Source organism: Daktulosphaira vitifoliae, unplaced genomic scaffold (genome assembly GCF_025091365.1).
Source record: "Daktulosphaira vitifoliae isolate Bord-2020 unplaced genomic scaffold, ASM2509136v1 Scaffold_1, whole genome shotgun sequence".
Classification (NCBI taxonomy): domain Eukaryota; kingdom Metazoa; phylum Arthropoda; class Insecta; order Hemiptera; family Phylloxeridae; genus Daktulosphaira; species Daktulosphaira vitifoliae.
The window spans coordinates 51,177,286-51,197,143 of record NW_026099572.1 but is presented as its reverse complement, the minus strand read 5'-3'; the positions used below and the strand labels follow the sequence as shown (position 1 = coordinate 51,197,143).

General features: G+C 27.4%; 1 protein-coding gene across 1 annotated transcript; it reads right to left on the bottom strand.

Annotated features, from left to right (window-relative positions):
- Nucleotides 1–1,690: 1,690 nt before the first annotated feature.
- On the bottom strand, nucleotides 1,691–9,860 carry LOC126897047 (glucose dehydrogenase [FAD, quinone]-like). The gene is made up of 4 exons (XM_050670418.1): nucleotides 9,549–9,860; nucleotides 9,272–9,478; nucleotides 3,268–3,501; nucleotides 1,691–3,140 (listed from the first exon to the last, which is right to left on the bottom strand). Exons 1-4 carry the CDS (start codon nucleotides 9,649–9,651, stop codon nucleotides 1,762–1,764), a joined length of 1,923 nt encoding a protein of 640 aa, XP_050526375.1. The 5' UTR covers nucleotides 9,652–9,860; the 3' UTR covers nucleotides 1,691–1,761.
- Nucleotides 9,861–19,858: the final 9,998 nt, after the last annotated feature.

Below are 19,858 nucleotides of genomic sequence, written 5' to 3'. Positions count from 1 at the left end.
ATTTTCCCTCTAAACGGGAAATTTCCCTCTATCTGGCAACACTGTCTGTACTTTACATAATATGGACTGACGTTTGATACCACAGGAAAATAGTATAAAAAATCAAAATTTAACAAACTTCAAAATGCTGTATAAACGTAACTACTGAATTAAAATAAGAGTTTTTGGTATCAACATTTTTCTTAATTTAAAAAAAAAATTAATTTTTAAAATATTTTTTTGTAATTGCGAAAAATAACAAAACATATTTTAAATATAGAACTATATTGTAAAAATTGATTAAAAAAAAAAGTATAAAATGTTATGTAGATCATAAGTTATATGAATTGTAAGTTAGATCCGTTCCACTCTGTATATATATATATATAAGATTATGTTTTAAATATCTGAGACTTTAACATAATGCAGTCAAAATGTTAATGTGTCCATTTGTTGTAATAGCATAACATTTAGAGTCTTAGAACCAGAGATAAAACAATTTTTGTTAAGGTAACAATTTTTTTTACGATTTCTTCATAACGTTTAATCAAAAACTTATATTAGTTATTTCAGTTATTATAAACCCATTTTATCTTTCGCGACAATAGAATAAGAAAATTAATAATATAATAGTAAATTAAACTAATTCAAATTGAAAATAAAATTTCTAAGTGCATTTATTATTTTATGCCAATATAAATCTTATATTCTGCCAGGTGCGTGCCTATTTTTAACGTTCATAGTCGCGTGGGGGTCTATCAGACCCCCTTTCTAAAAAAGTATAAAATATGTATAAAGAAGTTCATTTTTTTAAATTCAAAGACATTATTTGTTACCATATGATATATAAATATGGATAAAAATTCAATTATTAAAATTAAAAAATAAATAAATTACAAAATTATGTGCATTACTAAAAATTACATTACGAGAAAAAAAAAACTTAATTTTCATATTTCATTAAAAAATTTTGGATTGTAAAAAAATTATTTTAACTGCAAAATCTTATTTTTAAAACGGTAAACAAAAGCTTTTACTATTACAAAATGTATTTTAATTAATTTTTCTTGTATTTCTTTGAGCTCAAACACGGCTAAATGTATTTACATTTATATAATCATTTTTTTGAATTGAATTTTTTTATTATTAATATTACAATACATCTAATTATTATGATACGAGTATATACAATTATTCGTTCGTAGTAGCACATCGATTTCCGATAATCAATGTGTCCACATTGCGATGCGATGTATTTATAACATGTTTTGTTCTTATTTATTTCATATCATCGAGTAGTGAAAATTCTAAATAGATTATTGATTTTTAAAACTTAATCGCAGAGTCTGTGGCAGATTCACATAATTTCAATTCCACAATATTATATCGATTATAACATTGCATTTACGATAAAATTATATTTTGAAAAAAATACAAGTCCAAAAAAAAATTATAACTTTACAAGTCGCGTGGGGGTAAATAAGACCCATTTCAATTTTGATGGATATTTTAAGTCATACATTTTTTTTCGAAGGTATTTATTTATGAAAATCGATTCAATATTACTATAAAAACCATCTTCTAAATTTATATTTATGTACACCTTTTATGCAATATAATACATCCATTTTTATTTATGTGGGGATATGCTAGACCCCCACGCGACTGTTTAAGGGTTAAGAAACACTTAATAAATCATAATTATTCTCAATGATATTTTATATCTATCAATATTGACAGTTTATTTATGTATAATTACACAGATTTTTTTTTTTTAATGTATCATGAATTTATCTTCCAAGTATTCTTGATAAAATGTGCAGCTCTTTCAGCGATCATGATTGTAGGAGCTATTGGGTTGCAGTTCGGTTGAATTGGCTTAATTGATGCATCAGCTACACGAATTCCTTTAATTTTATGAATTCTCAATTCATCGTCAACTACAGCATTACAATCTGAAGGTGGTCCCATTTTACACGTGCCTGAGTGATGATTTTCACCACTCGTATAGTACTTAATATAACATCTCCAGTACTCTTCAGTATCAAAATTGAAGTTCATACATTCTTTTACCGGCGTTTCATCCAATTTAGCTCCTAATTTTTGCATAGCTTCAGTATTTATGATTTTTTTAATTAGTTTTATACCCGAAAGTAATACTTTAAAATCAGTATCAAATGCTAAATAATTGGGATTGATTAAAGGTCTGACAAATGGATTTGAACTAACAAGTTTTATAGAGCCTGTACTACGTGGTAGTATATTAACCACTCTAATGTCAAAATTCTCAATGCCAATAGGTTTTGAGCAACCATAATGCACTTGTGCATTTTCGCAGTTAGGTGAATAACCATCAAAAAATAACTGTATATCAGGGGGTTGATTGGCATTTGACTGATCAGATCTCAAAAATGCCGATGCTTGTAAGGCACCAGTTTGTGATATTGGACCAGTTCTATGATTTAAATACTCAATAATAGATTCATATGTAAATAAAAGGTTGTTTGTCATATTCATTTTTATATTTAAAGCTACAGAAACATGATGTTGAAGGTGGTACCCAACTTTAAGGTTTTCAACTACGGGTATTCCTAAATATTCTAGATCATATTTTGGACCAATTCCCGATAACATTAATAAATGCGGAGAACCTATTACTCCTGCGGATAGAATAACTTCTTTCTTGGCAATCAATTTGTGTGTTTTGTTAGTTTTGTCAATATATTCAACACCATAAACTGTTTTATTAACTGGATTGATTAAAAGTTTAGTCACGAATCTGTTAATTTTAATTTTTAAGTTTTTACGGTTTAGGTGAGGTCTTAGAAATGCTGTGGGTATGGTTACTCTTGTATTATTTTTCATCATAATTTGAGCGAAAGAAAATCCAAAAGCTTCTGGATCACTCATGTCTATTCGTGAGTAACCCAATTCTTCACCAGCTTCAAGTATTATTTCTGTCACAGGATTCATAAATGTAGGATGCATTACAGGTAACGGACCGTTTTGTCCATGATATTTTAAGTATTTATCCTGTCTAAAGTTTAGATTATTTTCGGACATCATAAAAAATGGTAATACATCTTCAAATCCCCATTTTCTATTTCCTGCTTTTAACCAATTATCATAGATTTGGCGATGTCCTCTTGAGTACATCGAACCTAAAGACATTTTATTAATTGGTGAAGAAACTATTATTATAATTGTGTTGTAATTGTTAAATTTCTATTTAAGCTTTAAGTTAATATATTTTCTTTAAGCAATAATAGAATTGTAACATTTATTTACCTGAGAGAGCACCTGTCCCACCTAAAAGTTTTCCTCTAGGCCAAGCACATACACCTTTGGTAATTAAACAAGCGTTTTTTTGTGGCTCTGTTACATATTGCCAATCGTACTTAGTACCTAGAGCAGAAAATACTAATGCGGGAATATCGATGGCTGTTGGTTGTTCTGGTCCGGCTTCTAATAAAACAACTGTCCATTCTGGATTTTCTGATAAACGACTAGCTACCACAGAACCTGTAATGTAAAAGTTGTTATGAAATCCCTTATAATATAATCCCTGAATTGTATTTTACGAATTTCTCTAAAAAATATTTTGATATCAAAATATTTGAAATATTTAAATATTTAAATTATTGGATATTCTCTGAATAACTAAAAGATTAAATTTTAATTTTTTTAAAAAATATGTTGTAATATGGTTGTAAGAAAAAATTTAAAATATTTGTTCACAATACGTTGTAGGAATTTCCTTAATTAATTATCAAACCTTATAAGAATTTTTAATTTTTGTATTTCGAATACGTATTTAAATACTACCAATGAAATGTATTAAAAATACGTATTTGAATATATATTTTTTTCAATTTTTTAAATAAAAATATAAATACTTTATCAATCAGTTCGGCTTCAGCTATCGTAGCAATAAGTCGTGTTTATTGTTACGCACCTGTGAATCCGGTTTTCCTTATACGTATAGTATTATCGTATTTAATTGTATATATCTAACTCACGTAAGTAGTCTCACATAATTTTTTCTTTTTAAGTTTCCGTATGCCCAATTCACCGGGTGAACCGGGCCGTCCACCTAATAACGGTTCTGGCCCCATAAAAGTAACTTTGCACAAAAACGAAAAGACTACGACGAATAGTCAACTGCCAGTGCGAAACGTAAGTCTAAAAAACTTCCTACCAGTCCGGTTTCTCCGAATCTACAATACCTATTAGATAATCAACCGCAACTACTCCCAGCTAACATACAATTTCGGTACAATATTAACGAATCAGATGATAACAATGAAACTAGTACGGCATATTTTAATGATGTCATTACTCTAACATCAGATAGTAATTCTAATACTATAGACATCGATAATGTTATGAATAACAATAGTGAACTTGATATATAATACAAATACGCCAAATAAGGTAAATTTTGCAGAAGAAAGGCACGGTGTGCCTGTTGTGGTGCTAACGATGATATTGCCACCGATTGCCCTAATAAAGACAACTCTACCCCGTCATGCTTACATTGCAAAGTATCCTATGAGGCTACAGATCGCTCATGTCCTGAATGGTCCCGTCAAAAGGAGATTAAAAAAATCATGGCTGTTGAAAACATTTCGTACAACGATTCCATTTTTATATTTAAGAATAACATTGTTAATAAATCTAAAACTTTTTCGAATAGTGTCTCAAGCAATGAAAATATTATAAATAACGCCAGTGCTCCTCAAAACCCTATATCTATAGAATCTTTTCCGAGCTTGACACAATCATTCTCCAAAAAAAGTAAAAATAAGTATCATGGTAATAAAAACAGTGTTCAAACTATCAATCCACATTTTGTCTCTAATAAAAGTAATGATTGGTCTTCTCCCAATTGTTCGTTTCTCGAATACATGTCCACTAACTCCTATGCTCAACCTGCTGAAAAATCCTGGATCACTTCTTTGGCTAATCAACTCTTTTCAGCTGTATACAACATTACTTTCTCTACATTATCATCCCCCTCAACCCTTAATCAATTAATTGAGTCTCACATCCTTAACTTTCTCTCTTTATCATCTAATAACAGTTTGCAGTAATATCCTCATCTCATCACATTTTATCATCATTATTATTATTTCATTTTATTTATTTATTTTTTCTAACTCATTGTCCTTATGACTTTTCATGTATATGCATTTGTCTATGTGCATATTTTTATTTACTTATTTATATCCTATTTATATATATATATATTATTTTACATGAACATAAGGTTTATATGTATCTGTCATTTATTTTCTTATTCCCTTTCCCTTTCTCCTTTTACTTTTACTACAATAACTAAATGTTAAATATTTTGCAATGGAATATTAGAAGTATCTTATCTAGAACACAAGATCTTGCATTTCTTATCTACCAAAATAAATGCCAAATTGTTCTACTTTCAGAAACTTGGTTACTTCCAAATAAAAATTTTCACCTTTCAAATTTTAACTCAGTCCGCTCTGACCGACAAGATGGTTATGGCGATGTCGCCATCTTGATCCATTCCTCAATTCAATTTCGTTCCATTACACTTAATAACAATCTGAAACAAATGCTCAGTACCTTTTCAATCTACCTAGTTGGTATCAATGTATTAATGCCGGACAATAACACCTTTCAACTATGGTATATTTACATTTCTCCTTCATCTAATCCCTCTACTCTAATAGTTTCTGAAATTTTTAAACTACTCTCCAATAACTCCATTATTGCAGGAGATTTTAATGGTCATCATTCTGCCTGGGGTTCACTAAACTCCAATTATAGAGGCAATATTATTCACTCAACCATCAGTCAGCATAATTTATGTATTCTGAACACAGGCGCTCCAACTAGAGCTAACCGGCCACCGTTCCCGGATACTGCTGTTGACCTAACAATATGCTCCCCTAACATTTCCTTGTCCTCTTCTTGGTACGTTTTAGGTGATCCTCACGGTAGCGACCACTATCCTATTGTAACAAGTCTTTCAATACAGCCCACTCAGTGTTCGGGTCGCTTTAACTGTGTCTCTTCCTCCAATGTAAAATTATATAAAATCCTCCTCAATAATTATACAAATAATTTCCTTCATTCATTCAGCTGGCTTCGTTATATAATATTTTTCTATATGTTAATTTAATATCCTAGGTCTATTTTGTTTTGTTCTTTCTTTTTTAGTATTTTGAGTACGTTTAATTTATTAATTTAACGATATGTTTAATAACAATATTTTTTTTCCTTTGTGTAGTCTTAGTTTCTATTGTATAGTTTTATTTTAATCGTTTAGCTATAATAATACTTCTGTATTGAAAGCTAATAAAAAAAAAAAAAAAAAATACTTTATAAGTATTTCAAAAGTGTTAAGCGTACAACAATCTATTTTTTTTTATAGGGGAGGATGAGCCTAGCTCCTTTTCATAGCAAATTTATTTGTTTATTAAACAAAAAAATCTAATCTCAAGTCATATTTCTGTAGTGTTATTTTTTTGTAGTAAAATAAATAATACTCTTAAACAAATCAAAGAAATTTAATTGGAATGATATACTTAAGACTCATTACTCAATCATTAATTATTAAATGTGTTTTTATAACACTATCATTTGTTAATCTGTATAGTATTTTCTACAACGCTTGTTATAATTTATTAATTTTAAATGTAAACTGCGTCTTAAATAGGTAGTGAATAAAACATGATATAAATAGTACTATGGTAATGCTTTGCAAATGAAAAAATATAATAAATATAAATAGTGAAACGAGAAAAAATTGTCTAATATTTATGAAAAGTATTTAACAAGTATTCATAAAACATTTTTTAAAAGGTATTCGTTAACTTTACATGCATAATAACTATAGTTAATTATAATTTTATTTATGATAAATTTTATTAGAATATTTACTAAAATATTTACTAAAATATTTAAATATATATGTCAATAATATATTACTAGGCTTCGCCTAGTTAGGGCTTCGCCCCAGACCTCTAGCGCGTAAGCCTCAATGGGCCATTTTCGCAAGTAGGCCACTGATTCTGGTAGGAATAACCGGATACGCCATGTTTTGCAGGGAAAATATTTCATCAGAATCAGTGTAACAAAAATATATTAAAAATTTAATTATTAAAATTAAGAAAATTCAAAAAGAGAATATAGTAAAATGTATTGGGTATAAGATTGACGTTTGTTAATGAGATATTCCCCATAGGCATATTCAGAAATTATTTTAGGAGGGTATTTAGTATTTTTTTTTTTTTGTTGAACATGCTATAGAATTGCTTTGCTAAAAATCAAAGTTACGAACAAAAAAAAGGCCATTAGGTCTTTATTTATTAGAAGTTATCTAAAAAAATATTGATAGCGTTGGTTCAAGGGAGGAAATGGCCCATATCCCCCTCAAATACACTCCTGATATACACAATAATTATTAATATTCTAATTATAATAGTTGTATTTATATTATAGAATAATTACAAAAAAGTTGGGTTGGTTATTATACCTAGGACTATATAAAAAAATATTAATTAAATAAAAATATTAGTAACTGCGATTTGACGTTGGACAGCATAGTTATAAATGAATCCCAATTTTTACGATAAACTTATAGACTCATACATCATATATGAGATATAAAAGGTTATTATAATTGTACGGTTCTGATAATGAATGTACAAACTTATATACTTATAATCGTCTAGAAATTTATATAAAACTTATAAATATAATGTAACATATAATATTCTTTGATAAAATATATGAAATATAGTACTATGCGGAAATGCAAAATAGTGTCCTAATATAAACTTTGCATGGACATAAAAAATAAGTTCATAGTGAAAAAAGTACAATTGAACAGTAAGCTCATTATAAAGCAAAAGTTCAAACAAAAGATATATTAACAATAAACATGAATAAATATATCAACAAATTTGAATTATAAACTTATTTAAAAGAAATCGACAGAAAGTAATAAACTAAAACAATCAATTCATATATGACAACAATTACATATATTAATTATGAATTGAATAGAAAATTAAATCGTCATAAAAATACATATTTTACAAATTAAGGGTCACAATAAACATATGCGTAGAAATGAGTCATTGCCCATATTAACACCATGTGCGTGGACATAAATTTAAAAAAATAGGTCGTAAAACGATGAAAAATTAATGGATTGAATTGATTTTTGTAGGATATCTCAGAAATGTCATTGAGCAAGTCTGATGAAAATTTCAATCCTTAAGTCATAAAACACTGGCATTGGCGAGTGTTTTTCTCAAAAATGGTCGAAATTTTAAAACGCTCGCAGGCTCGCGGCAAAAATGACCTTGGCCAATAACTTACTCGGAGACTTGTGACCGAGTACTTTCGTTGAAAAAAAAATTTGAAAACCCGAGCACGTTAAGTAATTTTTTCATAAAAGCGTTTTTTCTAGTTCTATCATATAACAAAATATGGTTTTAAGCGATTTAAATAAATGGTTAATTTTTAAAATGATTGATTAAAACTAGTTTAAAACGTTAACAAAACTTAAAAGACTGGATATTAACTTGTTAAAAAGTTAAGTTAATTTAATTAAGTTTAATTAAATAACTCATTACTTTTTTAAGCGATTTAACTTTTAATTTATTTTGTTACTTTTTTAACTTGAATTAATAATGTGTTTCAAGTTAATTTTAAGTTAATTCAGTTCAGTAATATTAAAATTTCGTTAAATATGCATTTCACGATTGTCAGTAATTTTTTATATCCTTACTGTATAATCTATTATTTATTCTTAATGTACATTTTATACTAAACAATAATTTTATGATATACTGACTTTGAAATTTCTTAGTAAGTGGTTAATAAACAAATACAAATTTAAATAATAAAATATTCCTTATATCGTTTACTACAATAAACAACTATTAATATTATACTTTATAACTATATTATAGCTTTATCGTGTCCTTAACTATGATGTATGCTTACACTAAATAAAAAACGCATTACTCCACTCGCACACCCCCAGCATATGATATTTTTAAATATAGAATAGTGTATTATCCATTATTATCGAAAAAAATTGTGATTTATGTTCGTTATTATTTATTGGTGATATATGTCGATTGTTAATATCAAATGTAAATTCATTCTAAATTTATAAGAAAGGTCAATGTATAAAAGAACAAATATTTTTATTTTCTGCTATTTTCTTTTCTATTGAACTTAATAAAATAATCGCAGTTTTTCTTTAAAAGCTTATTAAATTTATTATTGTTACCACCAACTCCTCCACCAACAACTATAAAGTCTGCTTCTTCTATTGTATCATCTAAATTATCCACAATTTTTCTACAACCATTTACTAAATGACAATCTGATCTGATTAATATGTCTGCGACGGTCATAAAATCATGTAATCGCGGGTATGCTTGACATCGATTTTTTAAGAATGGTGGCTCCGTGTAATTTTTTGAATAGCAAAATTCTAATCGTTCAAAATAAACCAAAAACAATTAATAAATAAGTTTATATTTGTGATAGACGAAAAAACGCACCGTTTGCATTTGTAGTCTGAATAGAGAGCACAATTTTTACATGAAAATATGATTGAAAAAAATATATTAAAAATATAGTTTGTAATTTACGTTTAAGTATCATACTTTTTTACTAAGATATAATTAAAAATATTCAAATGAATTTACGCACACGTAAATTAACTTCGTGCGAGCATTTCTATGAGAAAGAACTAAATTACCAAATGTCATTCCAGTTTCAACAACTGCCAAGGTAAATTTTATTAACTATAAGGTCTAAAAAAACTTTATAAATTGATTTTTAATTCTTAACTACTCTACCTTAATGTAAAACAAAAAGTACTTGTAATTCTAAAATCAGTAAACCCGAATTCCGGTTTGTGATAAATTTAAGTTAATTGAACTCTCAGTTAATGAAGATATATATATATATAAATTAAAGAATAGGTAATAGAATGTATTCATGTAATTAATATGTAATTTAAGCGGTATATAGTACAATGTGTTCATTTTAGATTAGTTAGTAAGCATCAATAAAAGTTTTTTAGTTGAGCAATTATCATTAACTGAAAGAAGACACGATTGAATTAAGGGACTAAGTAACTAATTTAAATAATTAAATATATATATATATATATATATATATATATATTATTATCTGTCATTTGACCTTGATAAACAATGTAAAATATACGGTTTAATATCGATTATGGCTTGTATTTATTAATAACAGTAAATAATAAAAAAATTACTGATTCAATACATATTATGGGTAACCTTAAAATACGTTATATGTATAGTATTTTTTTTTTTTTTTAATTTATGAGTCAACTTTTAAACGATAAGTTGAAAAGTTTTAACTACCAAAAATTTATAACAATTCCCGATTAACATTTTGTAATAAAATGATTGTGACTGATTATATCTGCATTTTGTTTTTAATATTTAATATTGAACCATGATTCAATATTTAATTTCCAATATTTTTGTAATAATTTTATTAAGGTATTATATGAATTTAATTTCATAATTAACCCTTGTAAGTCAATTATTTTTTTTCTCCTAAAAAATATTCCCTAATAGCTTTTGGTAATGATAATAATTTCAGTATAAGTGCAATATTATGATAAAACAATGAAAAATTAGCCAATGCTAGAAAAATTACATAACGACGTATAATTTACAAATTTTTTTTTAAATGAAAGAGTTCAACGACGTTATTCTAGTAAAATTATTTGCGAAGATGAGAATATTTTTTGTAGTACACCTAAAGCATTTAAAATTTTTATCAAAAATGCTCATCGCCAGCGTTTTTAAATTTAAATTCTGAAATTTTTACTAGACTTGCAAAAAGACATTCCAAAGTTACCTCGTAATTGTCGTTTAAATCTGGTCATTTTTACCAGAGTTTTTTTTTTTTTAATTCCTCGTGCATAGTTTTTAGTAGGATATTAATGTGGTTTGCACACATCAAATTTGTTTAAATTTTATACAAGTATACAAGCGTACTAATAACACGGCATTTCAAGATTACTTAGGAATAATCTTAAATATTTTAGAGTCATTTTATTAGGTAACTTTTTAGTTTGGGTATGAAGTTGAGAAAGTATTAATTTTATTTTTTATTATGTGTTTATATTTTTTTTGTGTCTGTTGCCATTTTTTCACAGTTCTCACTGGATTGATTTTTTTCAATGATACGTCAAAAGATCAAAAATTATATCTAGTAGAAGACATTACCTTTGAAAATTGAAAAAAATTCCTTTTTTCCCTATAAATATTTCAAAAACCTCAAAAAATTTCGATTTTTAAATTTGTTAATTTTGACATTTTTTTTCTTAAAACTGCTATAACTTTTTGAAAAATGAACGATTAAACATAAAATGTTTGAAAATCTGACCCTTAACCTCCTACCCACAAGAGAGGATTCAAAATAGTAACTGTTTTACAAAACTAACTTTTTCAACTTATCTTTTAAAAATATTCCGGAAATAATGCGTCCTTCAAACATATTTCAAATTAAAGCTTATATTATATCCTATAAAATGAAAAAAAATTTTCCCGATGACTTATCTTCTATGTGCAAACAACTGCCGTAATTAAAAAACATACTATTTTTGTGTTAAAATTTTCGGTTTTAAAATTTTCAACATTAAATTGCTATAACATTATGAAAAATGTATAGATTAACACAAAATTTTTGTTTCTAAATTTATTATTTATAAACCTTTCATTCGATTTGATCGATTAGATCAAACAATTTCTCCTCATACAGGGAACGTTCAAAACTTGAAACATACGTATAAAATGTAGAACTTTTTTTACTTCATTTTTTTTAAATATTCGGTATATACTGCGTCCTTTAAACATATGTTAAATCATAGTTTATATTATGTTCTATAATATAGAAAAATGGTAGCACAGTAGATTCATGGCATTATATGGACCTGGCATAGTTGGGACAAGTATAGATTTAATCTGACACTATTAAAATCATTATCATAAGAAACGCTATGATGCAAATCTGTAGATAGGGTTTAATTCTAAGAAATAGGTGGATAATTACAAAATCAACATCAACTTCTATTTACTTAATTATATTCAGATTAGTAGTTCTTAGATTAAAAAATATAACTTTTGTAATTAATGCTTTCAAATTATTAGTGATTTTGATTTTTAATATGTTAAAAGTAATAATTTTGAACCTACTTTTTTTTGTCCTTTAAAGTGAAAGTTTATAATAAAAAAACAAAAGAAATTTACTATCATAACTTTTAGCTCAACTTGCAAGTTTGAAATTGACATTATTAAATAGAAAAAAATGAAATTGTTAAGATTAATATGCAATTAGGAAATTTTATAATTATTATTTACAGTACATTTATCAGTAAAGTTAGATTTTTTTTACATTTTTATCGTAATAGATCACTTAAATAAAAATCTTAGTAATCATGTCTAATTAACTTTTGGTGTTTAAAAAGATTCTACAATGGAAATATTCAGAACTTAATTAATTTTAATGATTTACATTAAATAAAAGAAGAATGTTGAAGGAAGAAGAGGTAAAGGAAGATAAAGAAAGAGATGGAGAGATGTTATTGAATGATATATGAGGACAGCTGATGAGAGCGTAGATGATGTGGGAGATCTTGTCAAGTGGAATTTTAGGATAAGGGAGGCCGACCCCAAGTAATTGGAATTAAGGCAAGGAAAAAGAAGATGAAGACTTTAAAATTAGCTATTTAAGCTAACTCAAATTTAAAAATTACTTTTTCGACTTTAAAAAAGTAAAAAAATTTAATAAGTTTAATATCTTGTCTTATGAACTTTATTCTATGTCAATTAAATTATACAATAATCATGAAAGTCAATGTATTCCCCTAATAAGATATTTTAAAATAAAATAAAATACAAAACCCAGAATTTTAATACAAAAATAGCATATTTTTGAATACGTTAGCCATTTACGCATAGAAGATAGGTTCTAGGACAAATTGTTTTATTTAATTTTATAGTACATGACATAAGCTTTAATTTGACATATGTTTAAAGGACGCAGTATTTCCGGAACATTTTCAAAAGTTAAGTAGAAAAAGTTAGTTTTTGTAAAAAAGTTGCTATTTGAAATCCCCCCTGTGAGCAGAATAAGTGTTATATTTTCAAAAAAAATGATATCAAATGAAAGGGAAATATCTAAGGTTTCAAAATAAAAAAATATTATTTTGATTTGTTAATATTGGAAAAAGTTATGGCAGTTTTAAGTATAAAAAACATTTTTATAGAAGGTGATTTCTATCGCAAATATTACATTTTTTTTAAAATGTTGACAGCAAATTGCACATAGTAGATAAGGTGTCGGGACATATTTTTTTTTTTTATTTTATAGTATATAACATAACCTTTGATTTGATATATGTTTAAAGGACGCAGTATTTTTGGAACATTTTCAAAAGTTAAATTGAAAAAGTTCTACTTTTTATACAATGTTTCAAGTTTTGAACGCCCCCTATATAAGGAGAAATTGTCCAATTTTAATAAAAAGTATGTCAAATGAAAGATATATTTATAGTATATTTAGAAAAAAAAAATTGTGCTGATACATACATTTTTCGAAAAGTTATAGTATTATTAAATTGAAAATTAAAAATCAAAAATCGAAAATTTTAACACAAAAATAGGGTTTTTTTATCTACGGCAGCCGTTTACACGCAGAAGATAAAGTGTCCGAACAAATTTTTTTTTTCATTTTATATTACATAAAATAAGCTTTAATTTGATATATATTTATAGGACGCAGTATTTCCGGAACATTTTCAAAAATTAAGTTGTAAAAGTTAGTTTTTGTAAAAAAGTTGCTATTTTAAATTCCCCCCAATGAGCAGGTTAAGTGTTAAATTTTCAAAAAAATGATATCAAATGAAAGAAAAATATCTAAGATTTTAGTATAAAAAAAAATTATGTTGATTTGTTTATTTTTGAAAAAGTTACGGCAGTTTTTAGTAAAAAAAATTGAAAAAAATTACAAAATTTACCAATTTTTAAATTTGTAATTTTTTTGTATATTTCCTCCATTTGCGGGGAACGAGGGAAAATTATTCAATTTTTAAGCATGATGTCTTCAATTATATACGATTTGTGATCTTTTGACGTATTGTTGAAAGAAAGCGGTCCAGTGAGAGCTGAGAAAAAGTAGTGACAGACACAAAAAAAATAAAAATAAATAAACACATCATGGTAAAATTAATACCTTTTCAGCTTCGCATCGAAGCTAAAAATGTTTCACTAGAACCGCCACACAGGCACACACACACACTTATCTATTATTTCCTTTTTTTTCCCTCCACGAATCATTGGTAACACATTGAAAAAGGGTTCTTTAACTAAGAATAATAAATAGTAACATTTGATTGTTGAAGGGTGCACGTGCGATGAAAAAAAATAGCGGATGCGTATGGCGTGATGGTGTTAACTATGTGCTTGGCTGTGATTAAGAACAGAAAATATTGATTCTGTATAGTATTTGTAGTGAGAAATTTGTGTAATAAGATAGAATCTTTGTGAGTGTTGTGAAATGAAAGGAAAGAGAAAAAATAGTGTTTTTATGTATAGGGCCCATTACAACACATAATACAATTTTATTAATATTGATGATACCTAAGATAAAGTTAACATTGAAATATTATTAAATTATTGTGATGACCTTCGTCAAAAAATGTAAACTTTATATTCTATACATTTCGCTATTTACTATTTATGAATTTTACTCATTTTATTAATTAAATGTCTACTATATTTCTGTTAAACTGCTTCTAGAGTATTTCTTTTCTTGCACAACACTTATTATGCCCGACGTAGCCAGGCATTCCTACCGGAATCAGTGGTCTGTCTGTAAGGACAGCCGTATTGGCATAATGCACCATAGGTGTGTAAGGTCCGCAGGTCACCGGGTCTGGCGCGGACCTCCAGCTAAGTAAATCCTAGAATGAAATATTTATGTAATAGTATATTAATAATGTTATAAGAACTATAATATAGTATAATTGTTATAAGATTACAAAAATGTTATTATTTATGTATTTAATTCAGAATTTTATTATATTGTTTTTTTGGACTGTAATAAAAACAATATAATTCTTTTACTATAAAAACGAGAGTCTAGTATTTTCATATTATTAATTATGTCCTGTTTTACAAATATTATAGTAATATCTTAACTATAAGTTGAATAATAATAAAATGGATTTGCAAATGGGTAATTTTAAGTTAAAATAACATAGAAAAACGTTACTTTTACGATCGATGGCTACATAAAATGTATTGTTATATAAATATTAATACAATGAAACGGTTTCCAAGTAAATTATTAGGTAAAATTTGTTTATTTTAAAAACTGCTGTTCAAACGATAAATCGATAGACACATACTAATATGCATAGTTACAACATTAGTTATTTACGACGCAATAAGTATTTTTGTATAATTCTAAGTAAAGAAAAAAAAAATTAAATTGATATAAAATGCTCTATAGTCAAACTACCCACTACATCCTACTTGTACAATCATCTTCTTTATGCATATTCTATAGAATTTATTATTATTAGTTTTTCTTTTTGGAAAAGACACTGAGATTAGACTAGTTAGTCGAGAAATATAAATGCACTTTCCAATTGCTTGGCTATTTATTTATAAAATATTTCGAGTGATATAGGTTATATGCAACTGTACTATAGATTTTATGTATAGTAAACTTATTGTGCCAATATTCTGTCCAGCCAAGTTATGCCTCTTTAATAAACAAAAGACACAATGAAATTTAACCTTAAAGTTTTTATATGTATAAAACATAAAATAAAAAATAAATAAATCAAATACTAATGTTTTAAGTGTTGAAATTATCATATCACCAAATTATTTATATGAAGATAAAATTTATATTATAATTATTTTAAGTCCTTCCTAGCTACTTGAAGTGAAATGTGTATAGATATTGATTTTATACAAAATTGTAATCAAGAAAACTTTCTAGGCTATCGAGAAATGAAGGTCACAATAATATTTAAAATTATTGAATCTTGTGTCTTATAACCTCGTCAAAACCACTGCTCTTTTGCACAACTGACCCTAAATACTTATATATTTCCACCTCTCCTCCTATCACGTCCTCACTTATTGTTCTAATCTCCTCATTTCACCTTCCCTGTGTTCTCCATTGTCAAACTCCTACTCTATTTACTTAGTCTTATTTCTACTTATTCTCAATCCCTTTCCTTTAAGAGTTGATCTCCACACCTTTAATCCTTGATACATTTTTTTTCTTTTTTTCTCCTATTAAAACTATATCATCAGTGAAAAACATGCATCTACGGCACCTTTTCTTGTATTTCTCTAGTGATTTCATCCATCACCATAGAAAATAATTAAGGGTTTTAAGAAGAACCTTAGAACACTCCTCCTTTTAACCTAAAATCTTCCGTTACTCCACCCACACTTTTAACCCTAGTACAAGTGTCATAAAAATTCTCCATTATATTAATGTACTTTTTTGGAACTTCAAAACATCTTTCAGTACACTTTTTTATCACACGCTTTTTCTAAATCTATAAAAAACATACACAGCTTTTTCTTCTTTTTCGTATACAGACGTTCCAAAAAAATCAGATGAAAAAAACCAAAACTATTACTGCATCTACCCGATCGTGTCTTGTACGATGATGAAATTACAAATTTTGGTAGTTGTGTGCTCGACCGAAAAGTTTTTCGTGGTGTTACACGTTACTGTGGTCAGAACACAAACAACCAAAATGACCATAGTGAACTTGGACCTTTTCACTAGGTTACGCATTGAGTAGCTAATAAAAATGTGGTAAACAGGTTACGTACTTTGATAGTTTTGATAATTTACGACCACCACAGGTATTGCAACGATATTTTAAAGGAAGCACATAGGTGTAAAACTACAATAGATATCAAAATGTGATATCTAGATTCAATAATGTGTATTGCTGCAACTTGTGTTTAGAATTTTTAATTGAACAGTAACATGGAATCAGCAATGACATTAATTGTCCTGGGATCTGTATTGTAATACACATTCAATCTACCCATCAATATCAGCGATAAATGTAAAATTATATCAAATTCATTTTCGGTAATGTTAACAATTCAATTATGGTGATAACACTGCTGACAGGAAGTAGGAATTCAACGATTTAAAGAAACGAATCACCGATAAGTAAAATGAAAAAGAGTACAATTACAATGTGAAACAACAAATAGATTTCGATTTTTCATTGTTGCAAACAGTTGGTTTACTCAAGTAAAATTGGAGTGGAATCGGTGCCATAATGTATTTAAACAATATTTCTTTCTCGGGCAATTGTAACACTATGTAAAGCATAATAAAATATGATCATGTATAGATTTTATACACCTACAATCATTCGATCGAATATTGACCTCGTGTTTTGGCACCGAAAATGAATACACATCGGATTTTCTGTTTTCTGTAACAAAGGTGACACGCATACGAATTGACTGAAATATAATTGTTAGTTCGTACCATGGAAAACATCAATCCATTAAATTGCATGAAATATAAGAGATCATATAAGAGAGAGTATAGGTGTAGTGACAATTATAGATAAGATGAGAGAAAATAGACTTAGGTAATGAATGAACGCAGCGCCCGGTTGTACTCACTCAGGTTCGTTATCGTTTGTTGTTTTATTTTGTCTTAAGTCAGGCTATGTTGAGTAAAAGGAATAAGGTAAGTGGACTGTATGAATGAATGTAGAATGAATTTTCAAAACATATAACAATTAAATGTATTATACAAAAAATATAAAATCTTATATACGCTAATGTGGATGGGGGGAGGGCACTTAATACTAATGCCACAAAGGCGCTGATATAAACAAATAATAAATTATACAAGTGAGTAAGTCTTATAAAGAAGATGAAGAAGTATTATATTTATCGGATAATTGAAACAGGGCTGATGATAATGTTGAATATTGAAATTGAAGTCGAATGCTAGTAGCTTACCAACGTGTGCAATATGCTGTGAATGGTACTGTGATGTATCTTAAAAAATATATAGACCCAACGGCGATATAATGAGCGCAAAGGGTGCGATAATCGCAAAAGTGATATTATTATTATAAAAAAACGAATACAAAATTAATGGCTTTCCAACGCCATAGATCTAATAGCTAAAATGCACTAAAATGGCGGCGTCTATGCAGACACGGAAAGAAGAGCAATAACATCTCGGTGTAGCATAACAATAACATAAGTAACCACACCACACTATTCCTCGTCAGCACATTCGACCGATGTGTATCCAACAGATGGTTTGGTCATGTTATGAGGAGAGAGAGTTATGTTACATTTTAAGATACGTATATGGATGTGAAGACCAAAACTCACATAAGTGAGTGAGGGAAATCGAGGGACGCTGCCCTGGCGATATTTGAAAACATTCTCCATTATAGCGGTGACCTCGACTATGCAACGGTGTTGTAGGCGGACGTCAACTGTGTTGGCGATCATGGACGGACGTGGCCCCAGAGAACCGGGAGCGATGTCTGACGATAGCTTTAATGGACGACGCTTGGTACAAACGGTGATGACCAGTAAACCGATACAACGATGATGTTGAGCGTTGTCTGTCACAAACAGGTGACAGCAGTGGTAGTGGACGATGGTTGGCAACAACGGCTGGACAGCGACAGTTTAGAATTTAGATGAATTAAAATTTCAATTTCATAACTGACATTAACTATCAAAAGTCAAAAAATCGAAAGTTTACTTTTTTCTGTTAGTAACGAAATATACTACCAGTTCATAATTTTTCGTAATATCTCCGTCAAAATTACAATTCTAAATTATTGAAGTACAATTTAATACCAAATTTAATTGCTATAAAATGTACTTATAGTTCATTAATATTCATGTATATACTTAAAAATCCTAAACCTTGTGACTAAGATATAATCAAGGAAATAGGAGTTTATGTTGTTTTTGGAATAGTTCAACAATTGCTTCTTAAAATTAAACACTATCTACAAATTTGCATTGAAGTACTTTTAATGATAGTGATTTTAATCACTATCAGATATCATCTAATTGTCCTAACTATGTGGCGTTCTCACAGTGTTGGATATTTTTAATTGACGAAAGGAAAAAAATTTACTAAAATAATGAATTCCTGTAAAATAGTTAATAACATATACTTTTTAATTTTAAAAATTAACTGTACAATTATAATTTTATTTTTTTAAGTTTTAATTATAGGTTTTATCTTATTGAGTACCAGTATTTTTCAAGGGAGAGTATTTCCCCTTTAACCCTCCACAATGGATATCCATACAAATTGTAATATATATATTTTTGTAAATTTATAACCTTATTAAAAGTTTAATTTATAATACTAGCTTTTTAATTGTAAATTAAGTAGAAATACATATTTTTAAAAGTAAACAGATTTTATTGTTAGATTAACTCTAAAAAGAATTATGATATGTAGACTAAATAAATCAAACTCTTTGGAAAAATATGATTATGTTATAAATATAGTTCATTGAGTGTAGTTGTGATTATAATGATATATTATTAAACTATGAAAATATATTTTCTCCTAAGTGTTTAAACTTTTTATTAAATAACATTAATATTATTTAGATTACTTTATTATTACAAATTTTTCAAATTAAATTTAAAAAAATGTTATTGAAAATTTGAATTCAATTTTTTAGCTTCAATGCGAAGCTGAGAAGGTATTGGTTTTACTATGATGTGTTTTTTTTTTTTTTTTTTTTTTTTTTTTTTTT

Bases quoted from the DNA above. Each gene is read 5' to 3' on its own strand.
- LOC126897047 (XM_050670418.1), bottom strand. From the start codon at position 9,651: ATGATACTTAAACGTAAATTACAAACTATATTTTTAATATATTTTTTT. The intron at 3,502-9,271 runs GTAACAATAATA...TTTACATTACAG, and splicing joins TGTTGGTGGAGGAGTTGGTG to GTTCTGTGGTAGCTAGTCGT. The intron at 3,141-3,267 runs GTAAATAAATGT...AAATGTCTTTAG, and splicing joins TGGGACAGGTGCTCTCTCAG to GTTCGATGTACTCAAGAGGA.